Genomic DNA, 12,284 nt, shown 5'->3' on the forward strand with positions numbered 1-12,284 from the left:
ACACTCCTGGGGTCACCAGATCAGGCAGAGAGAGAACCCCACCAAGAAAAGGGAGGCCACCGTTTCAGACCCAGCACGGAGGCTCTCTGAAAAGATCAGACTGCAAGCTTATCCGGCAGAGTTGCACACAATCTCAGTACTCCACAGGTGAAAGTGAGAGGATCAGCAATTTAAGGGTAGCCTTGGCTACACAAAAAGTCGGAAGCCAGCCTGGGGTATGAGAGATTCTGCTTCATAAGCCTCACACATACACAGTTAGGGATGCTACAAGCCAGGGTGCCAGCAGTAGTTATTAAATGTCACCAGTATGGCCTATGAGGTACCTCTAGCCCAGTCAGTTCCTTTTTTGTTTTCTTATTTTTATTCTTCTCTTATACAGTAGTTTTCCCTTCCTCCACTCTGCTTGGTTCACTTCTCTTAGTTTGCCTCTCCTCTCCCCAACATTCACCCCTCCCTTTCCCCTCATCAAAGAGCAGGCCTCAACTGAATACGGCATAACAAGATAAAATAAGGAAAGACATTTTTTTCTCTCCCTATTTTTTGAGACAGGTTTTCTCTTCGTAGCCCTGGCTGTCCTGGAACTCACTCTGTAGACAAGGCTGGCCTTGAACTCACAGAGCTCTGCCTGCTTCTGCCTCCCCGAGTGCTGAGGATTAAAGGTGTGCCCAGCTGTAATCAGTAGTCTTAATCAAAGATAATTCCTACAGATCCTCAAATCTGACATATTTCCTAAGGAAAGTCCTTTCTATTTTTTTTTTTTAGAGGAAGATTTATTATTTTTAAATTGTGTGTATGCATGCACGTGCCTGAGGAAGCCAGGAAAGGACATTGTATCCCCTGGAGCTGGAATTATGTGGGTGCTTGGAACTGAACTCGGGTCTTCTGCAAAAGCAGCATGCACTTGTAACTGCTGAGCCATCCCTCCAGCCCTGTCCCTTCGAGTCTCCATTTATTAAGATGGTTTTCAGGGATGAATGAGCACTGAACTTTGTTGAGTTCTAGTCCTGTCTCACGGAGGTGACCCTACCATGTTTTCCTACCATGTTCATGTAGTGGGTTGTATTCCTGAGGTTAACCCATGTTTGAATTACTGGGGTGCACTTTTATTGTTCATGAAGTATGATCTTCAGTTTGCCTTGCTTGAATTTTACTCAGAATTTTCCCATTGTCTCTAAGTGAGATTGGCTCATAATTTTCTTGTCCTTTTCTCTTCTCTGCTGGCATTTGCTTCAGAGTTTACTAGTGTCATAAAGTGAATTGAGCTCTCTTTCCTGTTTTCCCAAACATTTGGTGTAAAATTAGAATTGCCTCTTAAACTGCCGGGGCCTGTTCTCACTTCTGTTTTTGTGTGTAGATTAACTATTGATTTGCTTTTTTTTACAGGGTTATTTGGGGTCTTCATTTCTTTAAAAAAATTTTTTTTTGAGTTCACTTTGGCAAACTATTTTCCCTGCTGGAAAACAGTTTGGCTAATTTAAGTTTTTGTAGAAATTACTTGAAGTTGTTATATGAAGTGATCTGCTATTTTTTCTTAAAAAAAAAAAATTCTGTGTTGTCTCTGTGATAACAATGTCATCTTTTCTCTCCTAATGTTGTTTCCCCAGTTTTCCCTGCTCTGTCTTGCTGTAAATTCTCTGTTCTACGCATTTGCAAAGAAGGAGCTCTTGCTTTTGTTTTCTCAGTCTTTTAAAATATATATTTTTTTTACATTTCAAGTATTTCTGGTTCTTTTATGCTATTACTGTTTTTATTTGCCTTCTTTCCCCAGGTTTTCTCTCTTGTTCCTTTTACATTTCTTGCATTGAATGTTTAGATCTCTGGCATGTGACCATTCATTCTTTTTAAATGTAGACCTTTCTCTCTCTCTCTTTTTTTTTCCATCCCCCATTTCTCTGACAGGATCTCATGTAGCCCCGACTGACCTTGAACTTTCTGCATAGCTGAGGCTGACCTTCAATTTTTGATTATCCACTTCCCAGGTGGTGGGATTACTGCCTCGTACCACCATGAAAAAAAAAAGATAAGCGGTGTTCCAGCCCTCTGTGGTGGCGTTATCCCTAGACAGGAGGTGGGTCTTGGACTATGTAAGAAAGTTAGTGGAACACAGGGTGCGGAATAAGCCAGCAAGCCGTGTTCCTCTGTGGTTCCTGCTTCCATATTCCTGTTTTTGTTCCTGTCCTGACTTCCTTCAACCTGGAAGTATAAACCAAATAAACCTTTTCCTCCCCAAGTTGCTTTTAAGCTGGAGCGTCTTATCACAGCAACAGAAAAGAACAGGAACAGGCATTTTGGAAAAGAAACGGTTTATTTTACAAACTGGGAGGTTCAGGGCCATGCCGCCCTCTATGAGCGTGGTTCTGTGGAGGCCCCATGCTCAGTGGCAAATGTAGAGCAGCAGTCCTGGGCTCTGTGGTCATGGAATAGCCATATCTCTCTGCTTCCTGCCTGCAGATACAATGTGACCGGCCACCTTCTGCTCCTGTAGCCATGGCTTCCCCAGCATTGTGGATGATGCTCTTGAACTGTGAGCCAGAGTGAAGTCACCCTTACTTAGGTTGCTTTTGCCAGGTATTGTATCGTGGCAGTGAGAAAATACAGCTACTGAATTCCCATTAATGTTAACTTCATGTCCATGTCTTATATATTCAGTTAACATTTCTGCATACATAACCACATAGTCTTGCTTCCTTCAGATCTTTTTGCCCATCCTTTCCTTTTCTTGTCCGTGGCTCCGGTTAGGGTGACAGTGTGTACAGCATTGTCATTTTGGGATCCTGGGCTTGTTCCCCATCCCACACAGAGCACTTTAAATGCTTCACACTTCAGTGGAGTCCTGTTGCTTTGGCCCTTCTCTATCTCCACAATCTGGCTGAAGCATCTATTCTATGCTAAGAGGAGGTCATGTGTGAGTGTGGAGGCCCTAGCTGACCCAAGGCTTTCACTGAGGCCCTCATGTATGGAGAAGGAACACAGCTCTTTCTCTAAAACAAGGGAATGTGCTTGGCAGTAGTGGCCTGGGGGGAGCTGAGAACTCAGTACTTCCTACCCCAAGGGGCTATGGTTATCAGTCCCAAGGCTGCTGTGTGCTCAATCTGGGGTGTGCTCGAGACATCTTGTGTTCCCCTTGTGGCTCGATTAGCTTCCCGCCGGATTTGTCCCATTGTATGATAGCTTGCTGCTGGCACTGTCCCAACTTTCCCCTAAAAACTGTATATAAGGTGCTGAATTTGCTAATAAGCTTCTTTAGCAGAGGACTTAGCTTATGTAAGACCTCCTGACCCCAGATTTCCTATTTTCTTTATCTTCTCCGGGCTCTCCCCTGCTACCGAAGAACACCCTGCTGGTCCAGGTCATGTGAGAATGAATTTAGGATTTTGTCCATACTTTCTCTACATCTCTTAAGATGCTCATATATGCTTTTCCTCCTTTTATCTGATAATGTGGAAGATCATACCTTTTGTTCCCGTAATATTAAATAATTTTATAATCCTGTGATTAAGCTGACTTAGTCATGATGTACCGTCCGTTCTCCTAGATTACTGGATCCAGTTTGTTGGTATTTTTGTTAGAGTGTTGTCATGTATGTTGTAAGTGTAATAGGCTTATGAGTTCCCTTTTCTTGGAATGTTTTTTTTATTGGATTTTAGGATAAAAGAGTATTTCTGACATCACAAAAATGAGCTGGGGATTTTCTTTCCCTTTTGTATTTGTTGAAAGGGTCTGTGTTAAAATTGGTTCTGTTGCTTCCATTAATGTTGAAAAAGTCACTGGTGACCCTCTGGGCCTCAGGGTTCCCCCAGTGTTTCTTTTGAACTAATTACAAATTCATCAGTGGGTGTAGACTGAGCACAGTGAGAGCCTGTGTACTCATGCTTATAATTCTAGAACTTAGTGGTTAAAATAGTGGCTTATGCCCATTTTCTTACACCCTGAAACAATACTACTGTGGTTGCCAAGTGGGTCATCACTGCACACGGACTCAGACCTTCCCGGGCTTTCCTGTATGCTTGATCTGTGTGCATCTTGCAGGGGAGGCTCTCTTTCCGGCCAATCAGGGTCTCTATAAGTTGCATTTTCTTATTTGTGCCCTAGAGACACCGAGAGTGTCCCTGTTGTCTGCGTTGGGGAATATTCTGCCCATTGGAAACAGAGGAGGGTCTATGGCTCTTCAGCCTTGTGTCACTTCTTTTGGACTACTCAGAACTACCCCGTCTCATTGGTCACCATTGGCCAACACTGGTAAAGGGCTTTCATTTTAGTAGCTTTGTGTGGAAGGGACAAACTCTGAACACCATGAGGATGACGAGTGACGTTGGAGGAGTGGCAGGGAAGCAAGTACTAAGAAATTTTTGGACAGACATTCACACAACAAAATGATACCTGGACATGAGGACCACAGGTGTATCAGAAGCATCTGGCTTGTTTGTTTGTTTGTTTGTTTGTCTCACTATGTGAGACCAATCCTTGGCTGGTCTGAGACTTACTATGTAAACAGTCCAGGCTTGCCTTGAACTCACAGAGACTCATCTGCCTCTGCTTCTAACCTGTTTGCTGGGATTAAACATGAATCCATGGGTTAGCCAGGGCTACATAATGAGATTCTGTCTCAAAAAAAAAAAAGTTTTCCTCCACAGATTCCTAGCCTTCTGCAGTTTGGGAAACTTGGGTCCCAGTCCTGGTGTTGGTCCCTTCTGCCTTTCTGGAGCCTGTGTACTTCCTCAGTTCCTTCTGTCTTATATAGACACTCTTTTGTCTGTGTTGGTCATTCTTGGGGGTCATCTTGACCACATCTGGCATGAACTGCAATCCAGAAATGGAGGGCACAGCTGTGATCCGGATCGTGAGGTGGGAGACACACCTTTAACTGGGCCACACCTTCTGCTGGAAGCCTGTGTAAGGACAACAGAAGAAGGGAGCTCTTGGTTTTTGCCAGCTTGCGCTCTCTTCGCCAGCACATCCATTCCTTCCCTGGCATTGGGGCCTACTTCTCCAGGAGTTCAGCAGATACAGAAGTATCTGTGTATGACACTCAGGACATGGCATTGAGCAACTGCTCTGTTCTTGGACTTCCCATTCGCATCTAGCCATTGTTGGCTTGGTTGGACTGCCGCCTGTGAGTCATTTCGATAAATTCTCTGTCTATATCCATAAGTTCGAGGACTCTAGAGAACCCTGGCTAACACAGCAGTGGCTCAGTGCTCACCATATTGCTGGACTCACCATATTGCTGAAAATTGCTGGACTCTCACTTTCCCACAAGTGTTAATGAACAGCTCTAGACAGCAGAGGCTGGGGGAGCTGAGGGCCAGGCTTTGTTGTATGTGAGTAGATCACAGGGGCCAGTGTCCTTTGGTCTGTGGGCTCAAACTGGAGCAAGTTCTGTCGTCCTGAGCCACTGTTTCCATCGAAATGGACCTTGTTTACAGAGGGGGAAAGGGTCACTACGCTCCACCCCTTTTGAATATCTGTGGGCAGTTAATGGTTGCCGATGGAGAGAGAGACATTTTCTTCAGTGGTATAGCTCCTGAGGAGGCACCTACAGTCCTACAAACACACCACCCCCATAATCCTGAAAGCAACCCTAGCGAAACTCATTGGGATACACTCACATAAACACACATACACATACATATACATACACACATAACCCCACCCCCCACCCATACATACACAACATGAAAGTAGAATGGGGACTAACTGGGAAGAGAAAGAGGACCAGTGGGTAAGAGAAGGGGCACCATCCAGGGTGACAGGACGTAAATATGCGTACGTTGTACACATGCATGGAATATGATAGCAAATCCTGGTATGTATAATCAGTATGTGCTAATTAAAAAAAGAAAGGCTGGAGAAATGGCAGGGGTTAAAAGCTTTTGCTGCTCTTGCAGAGGACCAGTTTAGTTCCTGGCTCTGCTGCTGGAATGGCTCATGGCCCACCTGCGAGCCCAGCTGCAGAATATCGGATGCCTTCTCCTCGTCTCTGGGGGAAGCAACACCCACATGCACACAGACAATTAGACACACACACACACACACACATACACACAGTAAAAAAAAAAAACCAAAACCAAAAACAAACAAAAACCACAAAAAACAAACAAAAACAACCAAAAAAATTACAATAACCCATCTCTCCCTGGGTGGTCACAACGCTGGAAATGCACACTTGAGTGCCTAGGCAACGGCCTGGGCAAGGTACTCGGAGCGTCAGCAGCCAGCAGTGATTTGGTATTTATGTTGCCGTGACAGCTTATCGCGTGGGTCAGCTTGGCTGAGCCACTGCTTTAAAACAAATGTTTGCCTCTCCGCCCTCCACATCCACACACTGAGACCCAGCCCTTCATGTCATGGCGGTGGGAATTGGCGCCGTAAGGGAGGTATTAAGGGAATCACCTATGATGGAGAACCTGAAAAGAATCTTGGGTCTCGTATATGTCAATTCTCACTTTCACAGCCGCCAACAGACTAGTGCCAAATAGGTAATTTTTTTCCAAGTTTTATTGTAAAATCCTCAGAAAAAGAGCATTGACAATGACCATACTTTATGATAATCTGTGAGTCTTTTTTTTTTTTTTTTTTTTTTTGTCAAGTGGTACAGTAAATACACCGTGTTTTCAATACCGTGTCATACATCAAAATAAACACAAACTTATTTCAAATGCCACATACTGGTACTGGGTTGGTACAAATTTCTACTAAAGTTGATGTATTAAAAATAATTTATATATATCTTATAAATAAGGAAAAATTCACATGTGTGTAATAATTACAGGCGGCCTTTTGAGGAATACTGATTACAGAAAATATATTTTGGAGTCCACACAACTGCTCAAAAGAATGCAACCTGCCCCGTTGTAGGAGATCCAAAGGTTTTTTTCTGAGGTGGGGAAAGGGTAAAGCTCTTGATGGTGGGTGGGGTTCCACAACTTGAGGGTCATTTGGCAACACAACAGCATGGAACAGTGTGCGACCACTCCAGCAAAACTTCATGCCCAGTTTCACTTTGGGTCATTTTACACAGCCTTCAGGAAGCAGGGCAGCAGCACTGGGAAGATGGGGAGCCATGGGGCCGGGGCAGGGAGGGAGGGCAGAGGAGGCAGGCAGGGGTGTGTGTGTGTGAGTGTGGGGAGCTGTCATGAGGGTGAGCCATGGGAGATGGACTGTCACTGGTCATTAAGTTGAGCTTGGAAAGAAAGGTACACAAGCGTGACTCTGTATAAAGAGCAAAAATATCCTAGGTGCATCGGTGCCAGCTAAAAAGTCTTGCTCTGAACTCTGGAAGTCCGTTTCTTCCCTCCCTCCCTATATATCCCATAATTTCACCCATTGTGTTTGGTTGAGTTACACTTCCTCAAAGTGTAATTAAATGCCCAAAGAGCCAAAGGAGAATATGGAGGCCACTTGCTTATTATCTCTAGGGGTCTGTTGGGAAGTTAATGCCCAAGCCCACAGGCCCAGCCAAGCCACCCAGGTCCTCAGGTTCTGGAAGTAAACAGGAATTGGGTTACCTTCCACCTGCCCCCAGCATCTGTGGTCACCCCCTTCGTGCCTTGCTCCCGCTGGATCTTTTACATATCCCACGCATCACCCTTGTGGTTGTGGAGAGAAACCAAACAAAGGCAGTCAGTGATGTTCTTGAACAAAACTGCTTTGCCTCTGTGGTGGCCTGGCTGCAAATGGTCTCATCAGGTCCGTGAGTGACTTCTCACCTGAACCCTCAAAACAAGGAGCGCTTGTGGGCAAAGGACACGTGACACTGATGTGATAGAGAGTTGTTGCTCCTCGGAGGAGGAGGGCCACCACAGGGGGACTCATGAAGGAAGGAAACCAGGAAGAAAGAGAATGAAGTGGGAGCAGAGAGAGGTTGGAGAGGGTGGACTGCCTAGCATGACACAGGGCTGAAATGAAACGTCACCAGCTCTCTCATTGCTGGACAAGGGTCCTTCCTTCTGACCACCCTGACAGTTCTTTTCTCTAGTCTCCAGATCCTAACTCTGTAGAACTGAGAGCTAGGGTCTGGGCTGTGATTCCAGACAGCAAGGTGCTGTCACATGGGTTCTGATCACACATGAAGCAGGACGAGGGGTGAGGCCTGTGGAGCACTTCCTGGTCTTCCATCACCTCTGGCCTCCTGGGGTGGCATTCTGGGGGTGCTGGGTGCCTGGGAGGAAGATGTGAGGTAGATCGGTGGGTGTGCAGGAGGGAGGGGGTGGTGGCGGTAACAGTTCTCCAGGAGGCTTGCTTCTGGAAGGGAGGGTTGGAGATAGCTGTGGTGTTAGCGAAGATGATTCAGCATCGGTAGTATTCAAATGAAACACATGAAAAAAAAAACCAAAAAAACAAAACAAAACAAAACAAAAAAAACAAAGCAACTACACTTTAGCTCGTGGTACAAAAATATATCCAGAGTGAATCTGTTTTCACAGCTCAGTTCTGAGATCTCCCGTAGTTCACAGGTTATTGGTCAACAGACAAAGATGCGGTTGTACAAAGCCGACTCCGGGCTGCTTAGCTGAATGAAGACTCGCAAGTTCCCATGCTCTGTGGCAGAGAGCCTTTGCTCTCGGCTTTGTTTGGGGTTGCAACCTGCCTTCCTGGGGTTGTCTCTCTGCAGTTGGAGTCCTTTCCTGAACAGAGGAGCAGGCAGAGGGGGAGATAGCGCAGTGTGGGGAGGTAAGGAGCAGAGGAACTGAACTGCCTTCTCTGGAGGTGCTCGCTCTCTCTACACCAAAGAACCTACGGCTTGGCATCAGTGTTTCATCTTGGCCATGACTTCAGGCTGTTTCCAGCCTCCCCCTGGGATTCAGGAAGGCAGCAGGATATTTGTGTGGTTTGGGGACTGAAGAGATCCTGTTAGCGTTTTGGGGGTGGCCCACCCTCAGGCCTGCTCGGACAAGAGGGTTACAGACTCAGGCAGGCAGGAAGTCTCTCTTCCACGTATTCATAGGTAGCTGGGTAGGATGTTCAGAGGGAGGCTTTTGGGGCAGACAGAAAGCCAGTAGCTACAGGTGCATAGGTGTTTGTCTTTCTGGAAAGAAGAGAACTGTTGAATGGTTATGTCATCAGTCGAATGTTAAGAATTAGGGATGGGGTTTATGTAAATATCTTTCCTGGTGACTTTGTTGGTTGAACCAGTCCTCCCTGGGGAAACTGTTAGTTGTTAATCTTTGTGTTCCTCAGAGCAACCGCCACAGGCTGGGCTTGTTGCAGGAGACCTGCTTGTGTTGCCGTCCTCTGCCAGTGAGCTTTGAACTGTACACAGGAGTCTCTTCTGGCCCCAAAGTGGAGAGAGGGGAAGGTTTCCCTGTGGTCTTCTGCCTTCCACTACTGTGTCCCTGCCAGGGAGTCATCCCACTTTTGTGACTGCACCTACTGACATCGGACTAGGCTTCAGGCTTGTGAGTTCTTGCTTTAACTGCATCCGTGCATGCAGGTCACTGGACGTATGCTGGCTGTCTCCAGTAATTCTCCCAGAAGAAGAGAGAAATGTGGGATGCTTTCCAGGTATATGCAGAGAGAGGTGTGTGTGGGAAGAGTGGCCAAGTAGCATTCCTGCTTTCATTCAGTTTGGTGGACTAGGTTAGCCTTTGATTCTGGAGTCCTACATCCAAAAAGGGTGAGTACTCTGGCTTGGATGGAGTGGGGGGGATGGTGCTTTGCCTCTTTGAGGCTCCAGGATCCTTCTGCTTGAAGCAGATGCTATTCTTCCAAAAGGAGAAATTTGTGAACATTGGAAGGTGTTAGTGAAAACAGACTCTGGGAATCCTATCAAGAATTGGAGGCAGATAGAAAAAGGGGTAATATATGTCCTCCTGATGTGTGATACTAACCCTCAGGCCCCTGAGCTCGGCATCCTCAACCTGTGTGTGCCTTGTCATCACCCAAATCTGAAACACGATAGGATATGTAACAGGTAAATGCCTGGGGCTGTAAGGGTCAGGTGTCTAGTGGCCTAAGAGACAGAAGGTGAGGGACAGGCTGGGCTAGTGCAGGAGACCGGAATGGACAAGGCGGGACTGAGTACTCACGAAGGAAGCGGGAGTGAGGTGCGCTGTGTATTTTCAAAGTCATGGCCGTTGCTGGTAGATGAAAGCGGCTAAGTTGGCTGAAGTGTGGGGGTTGGACCCGCTGTCTCAGTGCTGTAGGGTTTGCAGACTAAATCATGCAAGTGAGAAAGCAGGTATGGTTTGGCCACGGACATGGCAGGGGACAGGAGCGTTCTGAGAAGCCTGGGTTGGGAGTCTTTTTCTTGCTGAAAGCCTCTGACACAGGTGGTCCCCATAGGCTGGCTGGGTTGTGCCTCTTCCTGCTGGCTCGAGAGCCTACCACAGGCAGAAGGGGGAGGGGCTGACACAGCTCTTTGTGGCTTCTGCATTGGTGGAGAGTGTGTAGACTGGGACGTGGGGATGAAAACCGGGAAGAGGGCTCTCTTGCAGCGTGGCGACAGGGGCCGAGGCATTGGTGCCTAGGGCTCAAGAAGAAGCACAGCCTTAGGGCTCTGGATGGATGGCACTATGGCGTCTGAAGTCCAGAGGCTGCTTACCCCTTGCCTAGCAAGGCTGGTCTGCCCTGGGGTCTGGACTTCTGTTGGTACATTAGGCTTCCTTAATAAGGAGTTGCCTTTCCATGGTGAAAAGCAGGCACACAGGGCTCAGCTTGCTCTCTTGGGGGTCCCAGCATAGATTTTAACCTGGTATGGGCCGCACTTGGGCCAACACAATGGCGTGGTTCCGCTATTTCTTGGATGTCAATTTTTTCTGCACGGGTGGGGAGTGTAAGGTGGGGACCCTCATCCCTCAGAGACTTGGCCTAAGGCAGGAAAGAATACATCCAGACCTCGGAGAGCGTCTCTCTGCAGCCTGGCATCTGCGATATTAAAAAAATTAGTTTTAATAAAAAAAAAAATTCCAAAATAAAGCGAGTGATTTCTCCACTCCCCAGGATGTAGTAAGTCTCAGGGGCTCTCCCTCAGGGGTGTAGAGCTCAGCTGGAAAAGCAAGCAAACAGCAGCGTCCGGGATGGAGCAAGTGGGGTCCCCAGCCCTTCAAGAGAGACAGCTCTGCTCAAGGCTGCCGCTCAGGCCACTCCTTTGGGGCGCAGGCTGGCTGGGGCCGGCAGGTTAGGATCAATGACTGTGAAGGCAACCTACGGAAGAAGTGTCTGCCCGGGCAGCAGGGTCCCTAGGCTCTGCGGTGTCCCCAGGCGACGCGGCATGCAGCCGGGCATGGAGGTGACTTTCCCGCACACAGCAGCAAGTGTTTCTCGTCACAGTTCAAGGCGTCAAATCATACTTCTGAATGAAAACCCCCCAATCTTGGTGGCAGCGCATACCTTACACTAGGGAACTTGTGTCGAACCACAAAGCGAAGTACAGGGTTTGGCTTTTTTTTTTTTTTTTTTCTTTTTTCTTTTTTCTGTCTGTGAAAATGTACAGTGCACTGGGTTGGGGCTGCGGTGTGAGAACTGGTACTCCTGGACCCAGGGTTCCTTACCTTTCATACCTCCCCGACCCATACCACTGTGGACGCACCCTTTATGCCTGACACCTCGCACCTCAGAGCGTTCTGTCTCCCGTTGATCAGGAAGAGCGACTCTTGGGCTGGCGTGAGGAGGTACTGTCCAAAGAGCCCGCTGTCCCTCAGGACTCTGCGGGGCCCACCCCAGGGTGGGGCTGGCCCAGTGGGTAGCTCCTTCAAGTTCTTCAGCCTCCCCATCTTCCCGGTGGACAGCTCCAGGAACAGCAGCTCTGGCTCCTTGTCCAGGGTGGCGTAGGCGTTGTACTGGTTACCTTCGGTGAAAGAATGCTGGAAGGTCAAGTCCGAGATACCTGGGTTTATTTTTAGATCATAGAGAGTCTGGAGTTCCCCTCGCACGGTGACCTCCTGCACGTGCAGCCAGGGGCCCTTGCTGGAGACACTGACGATGAAGCGTCCGTCTGGGGACACGTGGGGGGTGCCTGTGATGTCGCTGTTAGGGCCCAGCACTGCATCTGTGACACTGTCAATGAGCAGCTGGGGGCCGGTGGAGGTGGGGGTGTCCTGTTGGCATTGCACGAAGAAATAGCCGCCGAGGTGGGTGTGTGCCATGGCCTGAGGCAGGCAGCCATGGTGCTGCAGGCTGATGGTCTTGAGGGGCATCAGAGTCTCCAGGTCAACTTTGTGGACCGCAGAGGCAGACTTGTTGAAGATGAAGCCAAACCTGGGAAGAGAGCAATGGGGGTCAGGGAGCAGGAGGCCATTGTAAGGGACAGGGGACCTGTCACTTGTTTTAAATGATGGCATCCT

At 47.8% G+C, this 12,284-nt stretch overlaps 1 protein-coding gene across 2 annotated transcripts in view; it reads right to left on the reverse strand.

Moving 5' to 3' along the window:
• Positions 1-6,992: 6,992 nt before the first annotated feature.
• The window catches only part of Fstl4 (follistatin like 4), a 395,011-nt gene continuing 389,719 nt past the window's right edge, over positions 6,993-12,284 (reverse strand). For both annotated transcript variants that reach the window (XM_060363730.1, XM_060363729.1), the window contains one exon: positions 6,993-12,198. In XM_060363730.1, the coding sequence (XP_060219713.1) occupies positions 11,496-12,198 (703 nt within the window). In that variant the 3' untranslated portion in view covers positions 6,993-11,495. The remainder of the gene's footprint in view (positions 12,199-12,284) is intronic.

The sequence above is a fragment of the Meriones unguiculatus genome, chromosome 11, assembly GCF_030254825.1.
Source record: "Meriones unguiculatus strain TT.TT164.6M chromosome 11, Bangor_MerUng_6.1, whole genome shotgun sequence".
Classification (NCBI taxonomy): domain Eukaryota; kingdom Metazoa; phylum Chordata; class Mammalia; order Rodentia; family Muridae; genus Meriones; species Meriones unguiculatus.